The 18,266-nt window shown below is 33.8% G+C and overlaps 4 protein-coding genes across 6 annotated transcripts in view; all 4 read left to right on the forward strand.

Moving 5' to 3' along the window:
* Window positions 1-2,748, forward strand: part of LOC131026580 (probable cyclic nucleotide-gated ion channel 20, chloroplastic) — a 40,993-nt gene extending 38,245 nt beyond the window's left edge. For 2 of the 3 annotated variants that reach the window (XM_057956469.1, XM_057956472.1), the window contains 8 exons: window positions 107-355; window positions 421-672; window positions 764-909; window positions 1,047-1,124; window positions 1,417-1,546; window positions 1,620-1,866; window positions 1,987-2,149; window positions 2,320-2,748. In XM_057956469.1, coding sequence (XP_057812452.1) covers window positions 107-355; window positions 421-672; window positions 764-909; window positions 1,047-1,124; window positions 1,417-1,546; window positions 1,620-1,866; window positions 1,987-2,149; window positions 2,320-2,467 — 1,413 coding nt within the window. In that variant the 3' untranslated portion in view covers window positions 2,468-2,748. The remainder of the gene's footprint in view (window positions 1-106; window positions 356-420; window positions 673-763; window positions 910-1,046; window positions 1,125-1,416; window positions 1,547-1,619; window positions 1,867-1,986; window positions 2,150-2,319) is intronic. The other variant, XM_057956473.1, reaches the window with a different exon arrangement.
* An 811-nt stretch (window positions 2,749-3,559) lies between these two features.
* On the forward strand, window positions 3,560-6,741 carry LOC131026628 (putative disease resistance RPP13-like protein 2). The gene is made up of 2 exons (XM_057956544.1): window positions 3,560-5,011; window positions 6,561-6,741. The coding sequence occupies exons 1-2, from the start codon at window positions 3,626-3,628 to the stop codon at window positions 6,606-6,608; spliced, it is 1,434 nt and encodes a 477-aa protein (XP_057812527.1). The 5' UTR covers window positions 3,560-3,625; the 3' UTR covers window positions 6,609-6,741.
* A 5,811-nt stretch (window positions 6,742-12,552) lies between these two features.
* On the forward strand, window positions 12,553-15,844 carry LOC131026631 (disease resistance protein RPP13-like). Its single transcript, XM_057956547.1, has 2 exons — window positions 12,553-12,782; window positions 12,872-15,844. Exon 2 carries the CDS (start codon window positions 12,999-13,001, stop codon window positions 14,364-14,366), a length of 1,368 nt encoding a protein of 455 aa, XP_057812530.1. The 5' UTR covers window positions 12,553-12,782; window positions 12,872-12,998; the 3' UTR covers window positions 14,367-15,844.
* LOC131024735 (putative late blight resistance protein homolog R1A-10) lies at window positions 14,773-15,723 on the forward strand. The gene has a single exon (XM_057954274.1). The coding sequence runs from the start codon at window positions 14,773-14,775 to the stop codon at window positions 15,721-15,723; it is 951 nt and encodes a 316-aa protein (XP_057810257.1).
* Window positions 15,845-18,266: the final 2,422 nt, after the last annotated feature.

Below are 18,266 nucleotides of genomic sequence, written 5' to 3' on the forward strand. Positions count from 1 at the left end.
TGATTCTCTTCCGTCTGCGTTGGATTTTTAATTTAAGAATTACTGCTTCACGATCACCTCACAAGCTTTTGATGTCTGCTAAAATCGACTCATCTGCTTCTTGTAGATTATTATATTATGTATCCTACCAAGCTCTGTCAGATCACCTGGAGCCAAACTTACCAAATATCTCCTTCCATCGGCTATTCTCGTTCAGTACATCCCAAGGCTGTGCAGATTCTTACCTTTGGTTGCTGGTTTCTCTCCGATTGGCTTCACTTTCGAGTCAGCCTGGACGAATTTCCTCATGAATCTTCTCACGTACATTTTGGCGAGCCATGTCGTTGGCTCGTGCTGGTATCTTCTCAGCATACAGGTTCGTTCTCGCATCTCTGAGCTTGTCGTTCTTGGAAACATTGCCCACCGAATTTACTCGTGCAGAGGGTCAATCAATGCCTTGAAGACGCATGTGGTAGGAACGAGTGTATGCCATTCATCAACTGCAACCATGGACATCATAAAGTGAGGTTTGCGAATGAAGCACAATGGGATCTCTGGAAAAATAATGAAAACGCGAGTGCTTGTTTTACAAAAGACGGCTTTGACTTCGGGATATGTGAAGCCGCTGTCAATCTCACCACTCACAGGGATACTCTCGACAGATATTTGTACTCGCTGTTTTGGGGGTTCCAGGTAACTTAGTTCATGCCGTTTATTCTTCAACTTGTTTTAAAAATTTGTGTCCGTGGCCGATACAAAATCTGCATTGTGATTGTTTATGAAGCAACTTAGTACCCTGGCCGGGAATCAGGAGCCGAGCTACATGCATGTGGAAGTTGTTTTCACCATGTTCATAATAGGGATAGGTCTGCTGCTTTTCGCGTGGCTCATTGGGAATATGCAGAACTTTCTGCAGGCTCTGGGACGCAGGTGTGCTCTCGACTCTTTCTTTCTTTTTTTGGTAGGAGAAACAAATATTTTAAAAGACCGCGTGACTGTGGACTTAAACTTGAGACTTTTGGCCTCAGGCATCAAATATGTGCTTAAATACAATTTATTTACTTCAGGAGGTTCGAGAAGTCTTTAAGAGGCCGCGATGTTGAACAATGGATGAGCCGTCGTCGCTTACCTAAAGATCTTCGAAGGTTCGATATTCTCTATCTTGCTGATCTGATGATCATTGTTGATTATTTCGTTTTCTCTGTTTCTTGAGTGAAGTTATCTTCAAACAACTTGAAAAATTGCCCGAAAATTGTGACTCGGGCTATTAAGTGAACAACAGAGACAATATATGTGTAACATTTTTATGTTTGTACTAAAAAGTCACCATAGGGTCAAGGTTCGGGCTATAATTTAGGTATAATGATTTCTAGTTATTCCAAACACGAAGCAAAATGGTAGACCTAATTGATCGGACGCGTATGTGTTCCCTTGCAGGCAAGTTCGAGCCTCAGAACGCTTCAACTGGGCGGCAACAAGGGGTGTAAATGAAGACATGCTGATGGAGAACTTGCCGGAAGACCTTCAACGAGAAATTAGGCGCCATCTCTTTAAGTTCGTCAAGAAAGTAAACTCTCAACACATTAACTACATACCTATCAAAGATTTCGTAGTAGTAATGAACATCTTATCTTTGACAGGTCCGGATTTTTCAACTTCTCGACGAACCTGTCATCGATGCTATACAAGAGAAGCTGAAGACGAGGTCGTACATCAGAGACAGTAAGATATTATATCCGGGTGGTCCAATTGATAAAATAGTTTTTATAATTCGGGGAAAGATGATGAGCACGGGAGAAGACGGGAACACTTCTATCTTGTCCGAAGGGGATGTTTGCGGAGAAGAGCTCCTTACCTGGTGCCTTGAAAATTCTTCCGTGAGCAAAGGTAAAACTCGTATCACGCTCGTTTTTGTGGCATGGAGATCCTTCTTATTGTGAGAATCGTGAGAACTGCTCTAACTCTTAGCATCTTGCAATAAGTGTATTATTTTTTCGCATTTTTCAGATGGAACGAGCATTAAAATTCCACGACACAGGCTGCCGAGCAATAGGCTGGTAACTTGCTTAACAAACGTCGAAGCCTTTGTATTACGAGCTGCTGATTTTGAAGACGTGGCGGGTCTCTTCACGAGATTCTTGAAGAGTTCACTTGTTCAGGGCGCCATAAGGTAACTTCTATGTAATGCATAACCTATAAATGAATCGAGTGACTTGAAAGTATTGGGCTCGTTAGCTTGCAAACATGTTCGTATATAGCGTTGTGAGCATATCCGGTGATGAGCTCGGTTGCAAGGGTAATTTCAATATATCGCTACTCGTTGCCTTCTTTGCATTGTAGGTACGAATCGCCAGTATGGCGGGGAATTGCAGCTAGACGGATCCAGCTCGCATGGAGACGCAGAAAGAAGCAAATGAATCGAGCTGACTCAAGTCGAGTAGATTCCTCAAGCTCACCGTCATCTCGGATTAGAAGCAGACGCAGATAGAGACATACTCCAGATTCCACAAGATATAGTCTCGTTGGAGTAACGGATTCTAGCCATCTGAAAGGATCTTCGATGCACGATCTTCTCAACCTCGTTTGACAGCGTGATCGTGCTCGTACGTAAAATGAGGTTCCTTTCTTCCACTCTGCAGAAGCCATTGTGTAGTCGGTAACTCTTGATTGTAGATCGAGTTGTAGAAATCAAGATTTGATGTTAATTTTATTGGACATAAATATTTGTTCTTTAACTATTGGTAATAATATGTGTTCTATTTTAAGTCACAGGCTGTTCCCTCAAAGTTGAGAGTTTGCATTATGTTTATCGATTTTGAATTGGTTAGATTATCACAAGGATTCGTATGGGTCTCTGCCTAATATCTTGGTGGTTCATCTTTTTATATTAGTTTTATTAGAATTCTTGGAATTAAAATTAATTATGTAAAGATGAAACATGGTATAAATATAAATTTCATCAATTTAGATGACGTTTTTTAAATTTATGAGTTATATATAGGGGTGCACTCCAATGAGACACTGAGTACAATGAATAAGACATATATATTGATGAACAAGGGCAGTACATACTGATGAATAACGAAAGTTAAAAAATTGGTAATGAATAAGACATATATACCGATGAACAAAATAATATAAACTGATGAACAAGATAGTATACTAGTATATAGTGAATAACAAAATTTAAAATATTTCTCTCTCTTTAGGATTTGAACCCTCAGAGAAAATTTCAATAGATAAAATAAGCGCACGAGATCGTATCTAAGATTTCACTAAAAATAGAAGTATCATTGTAAAGCTCCCATATATATATATAAGAGTTGTAAACCAAAACTAAAACCTACTTGAGCAATAAAATAACAAGAAAAAGGCCTAAAACCTAATGTGAACTTTTAAAAGAATAAAAAAGCAGCCCATTAAAAGATAAAAAGAAACAGCAGTCCGCATGTGACCATTCAACGCAATAGTGATGTGCACATGGCGTCAACAATGTCGAGGCATTTGTGTGGATCAATACAATTTTAAAAATAATATAGCAGCGTATGATGGTGGAGACCCTCAATCAGTCAATCAACCACTCTCACTTTAACAATTCCACCGCCGCTTCAGACCTTCTACCACAAACTCATATTTCAATCAAGTTATGGCGGCTTATGGTGCGGCGACTTCTCTCAAGAATACGATTCAGCGTATTCTACAATCTTCTCGCATTTCTCTCGTTTCTCACTCTCCACAAATCGTATTCTCAGCTCATGGTGCAGCGACTTTTCTCAAGAATGCGATGTTTTTTTGCATTTTGCTCGCTTCCCCCTCTCCACAAATCGTATTCTCAGATGATTTGGGTGTGGCGGCTTATGGTGCAGCGACTTCTCTCAAGAATACGATTCACCGTATTCTACAATCGTTTCGCATTTCACTCTTTTCCCACTCTCCACAAATTTTACAACCTGCCTACGACCAGATGGATCGCTTGCAGAAAGTTCTGCTCAAATTGGATGAGACCAGCTGCAGCAAGATCAGGACGAGGGTGAATGCTGCAGATGAAGGAATCAAAGAGGCAGTTTGGGAATTCGAAGATTTACTCGAATCCCATGTCTTACATCAGATTCTTCCACAACTCGAAAGCAGATCGGATGGTGAGAGAGACAACTCATCGTTCTCTGTAGATCTGCAGAGTCTGCAACACCATGTTGATTGCTTCGTCGAGAAGATGAAGATGATGGAGGAGGAGTACACTAATGAAATGGAGAATATGGCTGAAGAAGAAGGCGAGCCTATTTCCTCAAGAATTGATTTTGGTGGAATCAACTCAAAGATGGTTGGATTATCTCATGAATTTCAAAGAGCCAGAGATTATCTTCTTCAAGAAAATAACGACTATTCGCTTATTGGGATGGCGGGTGTAGGAAAGACAACTCTTGCTAAGCATATTTTTGAAGATCCATCAATTCAGAGCCATTTTGAGTTTCGAGCATGGGTGAGAGTGGGCAGAAAATGCGAAAACAATGAACTATTACGCTGCGTTCTAGCTCAAGTGGATCCCAACGCTTACCGAATGCTTGCCCAAGGAGATGATGATGATGATGATGAGGAATTAGTTGGTCTATTGAAAGAAAAATTGCAGGGTAAGAAATGTCTCATCGTGTTGGATGATATTTGGGAGGTAGAAGCAGCAATTCGCTTGACAACATGCTTGCTAGAAAATTATACTGTTGGAAGGACTCGATTTTTACTTACAAGTAGAATAACAATTTTAGTCCCGGAGGGTGGGTACGAAAGAGTGCGCTTGTTGAATGAAGAAGAAAGTAAGGAATTACTTGGTGAGAAAGTGTTTGGTGAAGAGGGTTTCCCTCGTCAACTTGAGGAACTGGGAGAGAAGATTGCGTGGAAATGTGAAGGTCTTCCTCTTATGATAGTCACAGTTGCTGAGCTCCTATCAAAAGCCGACAAAACCCCAGAATACTGGACTGAGGTTCTCTTCAAGCAACATAGTTCAGTCTTCGTGGATGCATATAATCAAATTTCAAAGGTACTTTTTCCAAGCTATGACTACTTATCCCAAAATTTAAAAATGTATGTTCTCTATATGGGAGCTTTCTTTCCAGGTTTTTATATTAATCTAAACTCGCTCGGCTCTATGATGAGTGCTGAGGGGTTTCTTGAACCGACTAGAGGAGAAGTTTTTTCTAAATTTTTTAGGACGTGCATGGAAAATCTATCTATGTGGTATAATCTTGTTCTCGAAACATCAAATGAGGGATTGTTTTGGATGAGAAAGTATCACATGCATGGTTGTTGGCAGCACTTGTGTAAAGTAGAAGCTAGTAGGATCAAGTTTCTGCATGTCTTACAAAGTTGTGATGATGTTATAAAAGACCAGCGTCGGCTGTGTGTGCATTGGAATAGTTTGTTTTGCTTCAAACAAGTGTGCGATTCGATAAAAAGTGATTGTGCATCCACTGCCCGCTCTCTCCTTTGTCATGGTATTATTGACTCATATCCGATCCCAATACATGCCATGGGTTTCAAGTTGCTCAGGGTACTACATGCTCTATATGTCCGATTTTACTATTTCCCATTTGAAATTTTGAAACTAGTTTGTCTCCGTTACCTCGCCCTAACTTGCAATGGGGACGTCCCTCCTTCCATATCCAACCTTCTTCACCTTCAAATTTTGAAAATTGATAGGCATTTGAGCATTAAGAAGCGTGGAGTTCAGTCATATATGCCTGTACAAATTTGGAACATGCAAGAACTAGAGCATCTTGAGGTATGGGGAAGGGACCTACCAACCCCTAATATAGGTGATCCGACCTTGAACAAACTCACGGCACTTTTTGGTGTGACTGCAAATAGTTGTACAATGGAAGTTCTCAAAAGAATTCCTAATTTAATCGCATTAGGGGTTAATGTGGAGTTGAAACCTTATGATGATGATGATGATGAAACCAACCCATTGAGTTGCTTGAGTTATGTATCACAACTCCAGAATTTGCAAACTCTTGCATATGACATCAGGAATCCCGAGATAAAGTATGAGTTTAATACTATTCCTCTTTCAATGTTTCCATCAAGTCTTGAAGTGCTATATTTGAGAGGGTTGGGGTATTCTTGGAAGTATATGAATGACATTGGTTCGCTGCTGCCAAATCTCAAGATTCTCACGTTAGGATCCTTTGCCTTTCGAGGCCCAGAGTGGGAAATAACACCGGGGAGTTTTATGGAACTTATGGAACTTCGAATTGTAGACACCGATTTGGTGCGATGGAGACCTCAACGTGGAAGCTCCCCGAAGCTTCGTAGAATATGCATGCATCATTGCTACAAATTACACCAATTCGATTGGCCGTATGATCACTGGGTCAAGATTGAATTAGTCGACTGCAATCCTTTAGCTGTCGCTTGTGCCAATCAGTTAAAAGACAAGTTTTCCTTTGAACTTATCGTTGAATCTTCTTTTTGAGCTCAAGTGACTCTGCAACTTGCCTAACAGGTTAGTCTTTCTACCTTGCAATATCACGTCTTAATGTTTCTGTTATAGTTACAATGTTTGAGATTGTCCATCTACCAATTTTCAGGCAAATGAGAGAACCGAAGGGGTCAGACGACGCCACGTTATCGCATAATTTCAATTGTTTGTATCACCACATTGTAGTATGAAACCTGAGTGCTGAATTGTGTTTATATTAACCAACATTGTTGTAAGTTGGATTTGTGTGAAAACATTAGTCCCTTGTTCAAGGATTGTAATTTTTCTGAGATCCCATGTTGTTTCTGTCTTCTTTCTGACTACAGAAAAGCCATGATTTGGTATGAGTTAGTTTGCAGCTGACTCAAGATTTGCTAACTGATATAAACTGCTCTTGATTTTAGATCGAGTTATAGAAATCAAGATTTGATGTTAATTTTCTTGGACATAAATATTTTTTCATTAACTAGTGATATAATATTATGTGTTCAATTTTAAGTCACAAGATGTTCCCTCAAAGTTGAGAGTTTGCATTATTTTTATCATGGAAGCAGTTTGAACGATTTTGAATTATTTAGATTATGACATGGATTTGCATAGTACTGCCTACTATCTTTGGGTCAACGTTCACATCAAAACTCATTAATTTCAATCTATACTAATAGAGAAAGTGTATTATGCAGAAAATATAGATTACATATTATATCCCTTTTAAATATATATTTAATTAATTTTAAGGGTAACTGTGTAAATTTTATATTATATATAACAATATATTAATTTATTAGATATTAAAATACTATAAAATATTATCTAAGGAATTTTGGGGGATTTTGGCATTTTTAAGTTAGTTGATTAAAAAATAAATTTGCCGAGGTGCTAAAATTAATAGAGTAGGCCCAAAACTGGGGTCTAATTCAATCATGTGATGGGCTTTGATAACTTGGCCATAGTAAATTTGCATAATCTATATATTATATTAAAGACCAGTTAAACGGTCACTTTTTTCCGGAAAATTTTAAATAATTCCCCGCTAAATTCAGTTAACTTTTTCATCACAGTTTTTCACACCTGTATGACAACTTTATTGATTTCTTAATGGGACAGTTTTTGTCAGTTTTCGAAAAACGTGTACATATTAAATTCCCACTAGGGCATTATTTAGTTATCAATATTTATATTTTAAATTAACTGCCATTTACATAAATGAACAGATTAAGAAAATAAAAATATAAAAAAATAATTATTCGTAATGCATACAAAGACACGTTTGTTCGAATGTTTGTGAACAGCAGTTACATATCACTACAAAATAAAACTGACAATTTATTTATATATATCCACTATTCACATTTCACCACATACAATTTACAACCACATTCATTTTTACATTCATGTTTGCTCTTTACGGTAGCGAATCAGAACATCATCTCCATATATTGAGGAAAAAGGCACCATTGTTCAGATTTGGAGCGCAATAGAAGGAAGGTCGCATTAAAGAAGAAATAAAGCTTTTCTACAGGTACTTTTCAATTTGCACTATTCTCAAGATTAGCAATAGAAATAAGTTTGTTTAGGAAAATCGAGTTCATGCAACAGGGAGATATCCATGCCATCAAAGATTATGTATTAACTGCAAAAAGGAGGAAAAAGGAGTTCATACTTTTCATTTTAAAAGGAACAGAAAGACTAACCTGTAAAAGAGGGATGTAATTTCACTGTAGTAGTAATTTGTTTGGAAAAATAGTCATGATTACAGTAAACAGGCTTACCAAAAAAATGATGTTTAAGATTTTTAAGTGTATGTATAGGTTATAAAAACATCTTTTGTAGATAATGATTTTCACAAAACGAATTTGTAGATATAAGAGTTTTATGAGAAAAGCATTATTTATCCCTAAAAAATTGCTATAGATCTGGTGTTAGCCGTCGAGCTCAATGAAATGATCAAATTTTGACCATAAAATTTGGCAACAGATCACTATTATATCATTGTTCATGAAAGAAAAAAAAAATTAAGCTGATAAAATCTAGAGAAAATATACAAAAATAACAAATATACATGCTTACAGCAAAATTTTCGGAAGAAATTCATAGATCTCCCGAATTCAACTCTTAAACAGAGTCATTTATCGTAAATAAATAACTACAGATTTGGTGTTGATGTTGAATATAACAAAAGCAAAAAGAAAATATATAACAATTAAAGATATAATTTAAGGCAACTTTTCGGTAGATATTTATAGATCTACCAAGATATGTCAAAAAGTTTACAAAATACAAATAAAATATTTAAAAATTATTTCGTTTAAAACAAGATTATAGGTAGATATTAGTAGATTTACAAACCCTAAAGAAAGTTAAAGCAAAATGTAGGTGAAACCTACAAAAAGCTCATAGAATGATAAGACCAAGCTCTTCATCGAGGCTTTTGCAGAAGAAAAGAAAAAAGAAAAAGAGTGAAGACAGAAATTCATTGCTCAGCAGAAGAGAGAAAATTAGAGTGAAAAAATAGGTGATAGTGTTTTAAAATTAAAGTAACTGCACAAGGATATACATAGGAGGGCTAATGGTAAATGAAATAGACGAATGGGCTTGAGAGTTTTCGGAAAAATGAATGGGCCGTGGTTGTATCCCATGAATATCCAAATTTATTTTAATTTGGATATCATTGAAAAACATTGTTAGAGTATGAGCGTATCATTGAGAAACATTGTTTAAATTTATTTAATTTTTACTCATCTGTGTATTTCAAAATATTTAATTACATTAAAATTGATTTTTATAATAAATAAGTGTATACTAATATTTTACATATATATATATATTTGAAGAGAATAATGACCACTTTTTATTGGTTTCTTACATAGTTACATTCACCCCAATTTAGTTTGATATACCCCACTATCCAAATAGATATTTTGCATTGACGAATAAGAGAAATAAACAACCTCAAATTACATGTGAAGGGAGTAATCAAATTCCATAAATTATTAATTTAACACATGACGAATCATGTCACAAACAATTTTTTCTTCATTTATTTATTATTCAAGAAATAGCATTAATAAATGTGGTACTTCATATGTAAAAGAAACAGTGACGTGTCAGAAACTCAGAATTTATTGATTTAACAAATGAAGAGTTATTTGACGTATAATCTCTTTCAGGGTAAATTCTATGCTGATACAATAGAAGGTAAATTATTTTTTTAAATTAAAATTTTATTTTTTTATGTATTACTATTTATTGATAGTAAATGAAAATAATGAATATTGCCATATTGGCGGTACATATAGAACTCTTATTTGATTTTAGCATTTAATTATAATTTGATTTCATTTACTTACCCGCAATGTCTTATATGTATGTTCTTTTATTTAAAATATTATTTAAAAATAATGCTTGCCGGCCGTACAATGTATAGGTGATGTTCGCCGCGCATCGCGCGGGTGAATGTTCTAGTAAGTAATATAACGTGCACTATAAATTAGTTGATTATATGGTTAATAACGTGAAAATAGTTAAATTCAAAATAAGTTAAAGTATTACTCCCCATAGGTCACAAGGTTTTGACACATATATTAATTAAAAAACGAATAATTTATAATAAAATATGAGAGATAAAATAACTTTTGTTGGGAGATATATTTCTCCAAAATGTAGGAGAGAGAAATAAGGAAAAAATAATTATGTAGGAGATACAATGACATTTGGTGTAAATAATGAGTTATGTGGAGATATTTGGATTTGAATTTTCCATCTCATGATATTTTAATTTTCCTAAAAAAAAGTGAATAAATAGATATATATATATATATATATATATATATAGGGAGAGGTTCAAGAAAGAACCATAAATAAAAGAAGACCGGAGAACCATTTTCAGCCATTCGATCATCAAGATCTACGGTGGATGCATCATCTTGTTGGATGAATGCAGATCCTGAGTTCGAATCCTGAAGGAAACATTTTTTTAAAAAAAATTTAGTGCATTAATTTTAACAGCGAATGCATTAATTTTTACAGTGGATGCATTAGATTTGATGGTTCTCCCGTTTTCACAAATAATGTAGTTCTTTCTAGAACCACACCATATATATATATATATATATATATATATATATATATATATGGAGAGGTTCAAATAAGAACCACTAAATAAAATTAGAACAGAGAACCATTTTAAACCATTCGATCATCAAGATCTACGGTGGATGCATCATCTTGTTAGATGAATGCAGATCCTGGGTTCGAATCCTGAAGGGAGCAAAAAAATTATTATTTTCAGATGCATTAAATTTAATAGCGAATGCATTAATTTATATAGTAGATGCATTGATTTTAATGGTTCTTATGTTCTCACGATGAGTGTGGTTCTCACTATAACCGCACCATATATATATATATATATATATATATATATATATATATATATATATACTAATATAAAAAGCGTGTTGAGCACAAAATATAGATTGTCTATTATATCCTTATTATATATTTAATTTTAAGGGTAATTGTGTAAATTATATATTATACATTTAGAAGAATATATTAATTCATTAGATATTAAAATGCTACAAAATTAAATATATTAATTAATTATATTACCTTATCAAAATCTATTTGATATATCTGAAACTCTTTTTAGAATCCTGAAAAATATCCTATAAATCTAACTACTTAAATAAATAAATGAAAAACAACAAATCATTATTACATAAATAAATAGGGCAAATATGCACTAAATGGATAAATAAATTATTCATAACTTGATATTTATATGTTTGAAAATCACTACAAAAAAAATTGAAATTAACTACGGAAAATTCCGTAGCTAAACCGTAGCAAAAAATGATTAACTACGGAAATTTCAAAATTTACCACGGAATGACAAGCATCGCGATATGCTTGGTCGTACTGTTCACCTGTTACGGAATATTCGGTCGTTAAATTTAACAACGGTTTAATAACGGAATATACCGTCATTATTTTACTTTTTCATTTTTGTAATTTTTTTTACATTCCGTAGTAAAACCGTAGCTATATATAGATTTCTTTTATATTTTTTTAATAATCCGTAGCAAAACCGTAGCTACATATAGGTATTTTTTTATTTTTTTTAACCTTCCGTAGTAAAACCGTAGCTATATATAGTATTTTTTTTATTTTTTTTAATAATCCGTAGCAAAACCGTAGCTATATACAGATACTTTCTTTTATTTTTTTTCTGTTCCGTAGCAAAACCGTAGCTACATACCGGCATTGTTTTTAGTATTCAGTAGTAAAACCGTAGCAATATATATACTTTTTATTTTTATTTTTTTAATATTTCACAGTAAAATCTGTTTCTAATAAATACAAAATCAATGCTATATATGTTAATTTACTATACTAGATTTCTAAACAAACACAGTAAAATATTTTATTAATTTAGAGAGATATTAATATGTCGATAAACTAATAAATTTTTAATTTATAGAGTGTTTTCCTGATTTTAAAAATTATACTAATTTAAATCAAGTTATAATGTGTAAAAATAAATGAGAGATAATATTTGAATTAAATAAATGTATGTATGTACCTATCAATTCATCGTGGTTGATATTACTCAAATGATGGTCCAAAGGTCGCATTATAGTATATATATATAATAAATATTGCACAACTAAAGCGAAAATATTCATATTTAATTACCTCTTCTATGTAGTTATAGATATAGTATTACACCAGAAAATGGACGAACGAAAATGGAAAAAATGATACACATGCACACCTAGCTTGAGCTTGTTCTGGTGTAATACTATATCTATAAGTTACATAGAAAAGAAAAGGGTCACTTATGTACTTGGTGAAAATAGAAAAGAATGGATAAAAATGTACAAAAACAAAGCACGACTTATATTTTATGGCGTCGTAGAAAGGGACTGAATCTTATCTTATCAATACAGCTAAAGGTATAAAACATATTAATTGGAGTGGGGAGAACTGACACTCTGTTTCATTTAATCTGGTAGTTGAAAAACATTCAAAGCAAAGTTGATTTTGGAAGCAGCTGCATGTGATAATATCAACGCGCATAAAGACTCTATCAACTTGCTCAATCTTCGGTTGCTTAGTTTCTCTCTATTCTTCCACACAATTTCCTTCAAAATCATCAATAGATCCATTTTACCATTACATTATACACACATCTTTTCAAATCATTTACTAAAATTCACATTACAATTTTCGTGCACAGAGAGGAAGGGTGCATCATTGCATGTGGTATTGAATGTTTCTGAAATTCTATCAAAATCACTGCTGCAGCCAATCTCATTTATGAGAGGTACAACAGAGAGCTGAGATCTATCATTAATTTGTTTCATCTGCATTTTGCTTATTGTAATTCCTTCTTCTTCTCGGTTTCTTTGTTAGGAAATTTCTGCCACAGAATTTTATTCTGGGCTAAATGCGCAGTTGATTTCAAGCTTCATTTTGGAGGAAAATTGCAGAGCTAAGAAATTTCATTTCAACAATCATATTCTCAGCTGATAATTTGGGTATGGCGGCTTATGGTGCAGCGGTTTCTCTGAAGAATACGATTCAGCGTATTCTACAATCGTCTCGCATTTCTCTCGTTTCACCCTCTCCACAAATAGTACCCTCAGCTGATTATGGTGCAGCGACTTTTCTCAAGAATACGATTCAGTGTATTCTACAGTTGTTTTGCATTTTGCCCGCTCCCCCCTCTCCACATATCTTACAACCTGCCTACGACGAGATGGAGCGCTTGCAGAAAGTTCTGCTCAAATTGGACGAGACCAGCTGCAGCAAGATCAGGACGAAGGTGAATGCTGCGGATGAACTTATAAAAGAGGCAGTTTGGGAATTTGAAGATTTACTTGAATCCCATGTCTTACATCAGATTCTTCCACAACTCGAAAGCAGATCGGGTGGTGAGAGAGACAAATTATCCTTCTCTGTAGATCTGCAGAGTCTGCAACACCATGTTGATTGCTTTGTCGAGATGGTGAAGATGATGGAGGAAGAGTACATCATTGAAATGGAGAATATGCCTGAAGAAGAGGGCGAGCCTGTTTCCTCAAGAATTGATTCTGGTGGAATGATCAAGTCTAAGATGGTTGGATTATCTGATGAATTTCAAAAGGCCAGAGATTATCTTCTTGAAGAAAATAACAATAACAACTATTCAATTATTGGGATGGCGGGTATTGGAAAGACAACTCTTGCTAAGCATATTTTTGAAGATCCATCAATTCGGAGCCATTTTGAGTTTCGAGCATGGGTCAGAGTGGGCAGAAAATGCGAATCCAATGAACTATTACGATGCGTTCTAGCTCAAGTCGATCCCAAAGCTTACGAAATGCTTATCCAAGGAGATGATGATGAGGAGGAATTAGTTGGGCGCTTGAAAGAAAAATTGAAGGGTAAGAAATGTCTGATGGTGTTGGATGATGTTTGGGAGGTAGAAGCAATAAATCGCATAGAAGAATTGGTGGAAGAGAATATTGGTGGAAGGCTTCGAGTCTTACTTACAAGTAGAAGAAAAATAGAATCCAATACGGATGCAGGCCAAAAAGTACTGCGCTTGTTGAATGCACAAGAAAGCAAGGACTTACTTGGTGAGAAAGTGTTTGGTGAAGAGGGTTTCCCTATTCAACTTGAGGAACTAGGTGAGATGATTGCTTGGAAATGTGAAGGTCTTCCTCTTATGATAGTCACGGTTGCAGAGCTCCTATCAAAAGTCGACAAGACCCCAAAATACTGGACTGAGATACTCATCAAACAACGTAGTCCAGTCTTTGTGGATGCATATAATCAAATATCAGAGGTACTTTTTCCAAGCTATGACTATTTACCCCAATTTTTAAAAATGATTTCTCTATGTGGGAGCTTTCCGTCCATATGATGATATCAGTACAACCATACTCACGACTCTGTGGAGTGTTGAGGGATTTCTTGAACCAATTGGAGGACAAAGTCTTGAATATCTTTCGAGTGCATGCTTGGAAACTCTTACTTTTCGGCATCATCTTGTTATGGACACATCGAAATCTTGGTTTTTTAAGGTTGAGTATCGCGTGCATTCTTGCTGGCAACATGTGTGTAAGGTAGAAGCTAGTAGGATCAAGTTTTTGCATGTCTTACAAAGTTGTGATGATGTTATAAAAGACCAACGCCGCTTGTGTGCCCATTCAAACAGTTTATTCTGCTTCAAACAAGTGTGTGATTTGATAGAAAGTGATTGTGCATCCACTGCCCGTTCTCTCCTTTGTCATGGTCCTTTTCACCCATATCCTATCCCAATACATGCCATGGGTTTCAAGTTGCTCAAGGTACTAGAAACTGTTAAAGTCCGGTTTTACCATATTCCAACTGAAATTTTGAAGCTACTTTATCTGCGGTTGCTTGCCCTAATTTGCAACGCGGACCTCCCTCCTTCCATATCCAACCTTTTTAACCTTCAAGTCTTGATTATCTATCCATATATGAATATTAAAAAGCGTGGAGTTCAGTCATATATGCCCGTGCAAATTTGGGACTTGGAAGAACTACAACATATTGAGATAATGGGAACTGACCTACCAACCCCTAATACTTATGATGCTACCTTGAACAAACTCATCACACTTCTTGGTGTGAGTGCAAACAGTTGTACATGGGAAGTTCTCAAAAGAACTCCTAATTTAAAGAGATTATCAATTCATGTGGAGTTGAAGCCTTATGATGATGATAGTGATGAAACCAACCCGTTGAGTTGCTTGAGTTATATATCACAACTCCAGAACTTGGTTAACCTTGAATATAGCATCTGGAATCCTGAGATGAAGTATGAGCTTCATACTATTCCTCTTTCAATGTTTCCATCACATCTCAATGATTTACGTTTGAGGGGGTTGGGGTATCCTTGGAAGTACATGAATGACATTGGTTCGCTGCTGCCAAATCTCCAGCATCTCAATTTAAAATCCTATGCCTTTCGAGGCCCGATGTGGGAAATAAAACCAGGCAGTTTCTTGAAACTTACTACACTTCAAATTAAAGACACCGATTTGGTGCAATGGAGACCTCAACATGGAAGCTTCCCAGAGCTTAAAGTTCTAAGCATGAAGCATTGCTACAAATTACAACAGCTCGATTGGCCGTACGATGACTCTTGGATAAAGGTCATCGAATTGGTGGAGTGCAATCCTTTAGCTGTTGCTTGTGCCAATCAATTAAAGGATAAGTTTTCCTTTGAACTTATGGCTCGTTCTTCTTTTTGATGAGCTTAGCTACACTCTGCAACTTGCGTAACAGGTTAGTCTTCCTACTTTGCAATATCACGTCTTAATGTTTCTGCTTACAAACCAAATCAATTCATGTCACAAATAGGCTTGATTTAAATTTGATGCGTTTTTGTTATATTTAAATTTGGAAATATATATCTTCTGTTATAGTCACAGTATTTCAATTGTTGTATTACCACATTGTCGTATGAATTCAAGGATGGTGAAGCTGAGAGCTGAATTGTGTTTGTAACCAAAATTGTTGTGAGTTGGATTTGTGTGAAAACATTAGTCCCTTGTTCAAGGATTGTATGATTCACTTTGTTTTGATGAAATCCCAATTGAGTGTTTGGATGAGCTTTTTCCAATAGTCTAATTGTCATCTTATTTTTGAGAACCCATGTTATTGCTGTCTTCCTTTTGTTATTTTTTTTCTTTGAGATCTAGTTTACATTTTCTTTGAAATTTAAAAGTTGTTTGGTGAAGATTCATGCCCTCTTAAACTTGAGAAGATTGCTGAAAATTACATAAAAGCCATGATTTGGTGTGAGTTTGAATAAATAAAATTCTTGTGCTCTTTGTTGTCAAAGAAGAAAAGAATTGATTAATTGTGATGCTGATTCATAAAATTTCTAAAGCATTTATCAGCTAACCTATTACCTATCAATTAACATAGATCAATTGGGCTTCTTCACATAATAAACAAAATTTCGGCCCAATACAAAATTAAGGCCCAACTCCATCATTTATCTTTTAATTAAATTCTGCCTCATTATTAAAAGACATCAAATTCAACTCAATTTAAAAGACATTCAGAAATCAGAATCCATGGCACTTTGGAGTATGAAAGAAAATTACTATCAATTTCAATTTGGATGTAAATGATTGAAATAATTAAGAGAAAACTAAATAATTCATAAATTCGATCCCTTCTGGATTTTAATTATTTTTAATAAGTCTTTTTTTCAAAATTAACTTTCACAAGTTCTTTATTTCTTTAAGTTTAATTGCCACATAACTAATTACCATCTTTCGAGCCTTAAATAAAAAACAAATAAAAAACCCTGAGTTAAAAACTGTGTTGCAAACACTTCGAATAATTTTCCAACAGTAGGTAGATGTATTTAAATAGTATATCTGAGTACTTGTATATGATGAATCACAAAAAGCATGATCACATTAAAATATGATAAATTCAACATTAATAAATTACACGTGGACTCCATCATATATAGCATGAAATAGACCTATTAAATATGTCAATAGAGTAGATGATAGAATTGTAGTAATTTTCTTATGGTCAGCTGTTTATTTTTTTTACACAAAATATTTTACAATAATTATTGATAAAATTCACGCAGCGGAGTAGTTAGGAAGAAATGAAACTATTCAAAATAATAACAAATGAAAGAAAACTCAGTTTATTAATCTTTTAATTATTCAAACATCAGCATCAAAGTAGCTATGGGATTTTTTTTTATGATTCTTTTGATTAGTCTGATTGTGTAATCACATAGCTAGTAATATATTAAACAAGATACCATGTCATCTAGAACTAATTAACAATTAAATTTTAATCAATGTCAAATTAAAGATTTAAGGACACATATCGTCACATAAACATTAGATCGAATGTCAACATATATAATCTTATGTTTTGATATCTAGGAAAGTAATTGATTAATATTCTGGTTTCTATATATATAGTTAAGAGTTATCATGATTTAAACTATAATAAAAACTAATATTAGCATAATCAAATTGATAATTATTAAAAAAACTAGCATTTGCATCCCGTGCAATGCACGGGAAAATATTTTTTATTTTTTATATTTATATAAAAATTAATACTAATTTAATTATCATACTCATAAATATAATAAAAGTTAATTTTAACTAAATATATTTGAATTGAATATTAAAAAATTTAAAAATAATAAAAATTTACAATTATAAAATTTGATATTATGAAAGCAAAAAAAGTTTAAAAAAATACTAATAAAAAAATTAAAAATATATTTTTTTTCAAAAAGATGAGAAATGCGAGAGAAAATTATAAAATTTTAATATTTAAACAAATTTAATTTTTACATTTTAAATCAAATATTTACATAAAACATATCAAATTAAAACTCTTATCGTGATCTTTAATTTGATATGCATATTAAATATTTTATAATTAATCAAATTTCACAATTTTGGTAAGAAATAAAACAACAAATAATAAGTTAAAGAGATGAAAAATAAAAAGAAAATTATAGTTTAAACATAAACTTTTAATTTTATTATAACTACTTTTTATTTAATTTTATTTTATAACAAAGTAGTTTATTTGTTCAGTTGACCGTGGATTGTATAAATTCATTTGAATGGTTTTTTGTCTAATTAATTAATAGATAATAGATTTGGTTTAATTAGTGAACGTGGGATTGTATAAATTCATTTTAATGGTTTTTTGTCTAATTAATTAATAGATAATAGATTTGGTTTAATTAGTGAACGTGTGAAATGAATGGGACGTGAATAATATATTTATAACC

Source organism: Salvia miltiorrhiza, chromosome 5, assembly GCF_028751815.1.
Source record: "Salvia miltiorrhiza cultivar Shanhuang (shh) chromosome 5, IMPLAD_Smil_shh, whole genome shotgun sequence".
Classification (NCBI taxonomy): Eukaryota; Viridiplantae; Streptophyta; class Magnoliopsida; order Lamiales; family Lamiaceae; genus Salvia; species Salvia miltiorrhiza.

What these genes read in the sequence shown, in the direction of transcription:
- LOC131024735 (XM_057954274.1), top strand. Translation starts at nt 14,773, where the DNA reads ATGGGTTTCAAGTTGCTCAAGGTACTAGAAACTGTTAAAGTCCGGTTT.
- LOC131026628 (XM_057956544.1), top strand. Translation starts at nt 3,626, where the DNA reads ATGGCGGCTTATGGTGCGGCGACTTCTCTCAAGAATACGATTCAGCGT. An exon ending in CATATAATCAAATTTCAAAG is followed by an intron (nt 5,012 to 6,560) that starts GTACTTTTTCCA and finishes ACCAATTTTCAG; the next exon opens with GCAAATGAGAGAACCGAAGG.
- LOC131026631 (XM_057956547.1), top strand. Translation starts at nt 12,999, where the DNA reads ATGGCGGCTTATGGTGCAGCGGTTTCTCTGAAGAATACGATTCAGCGT.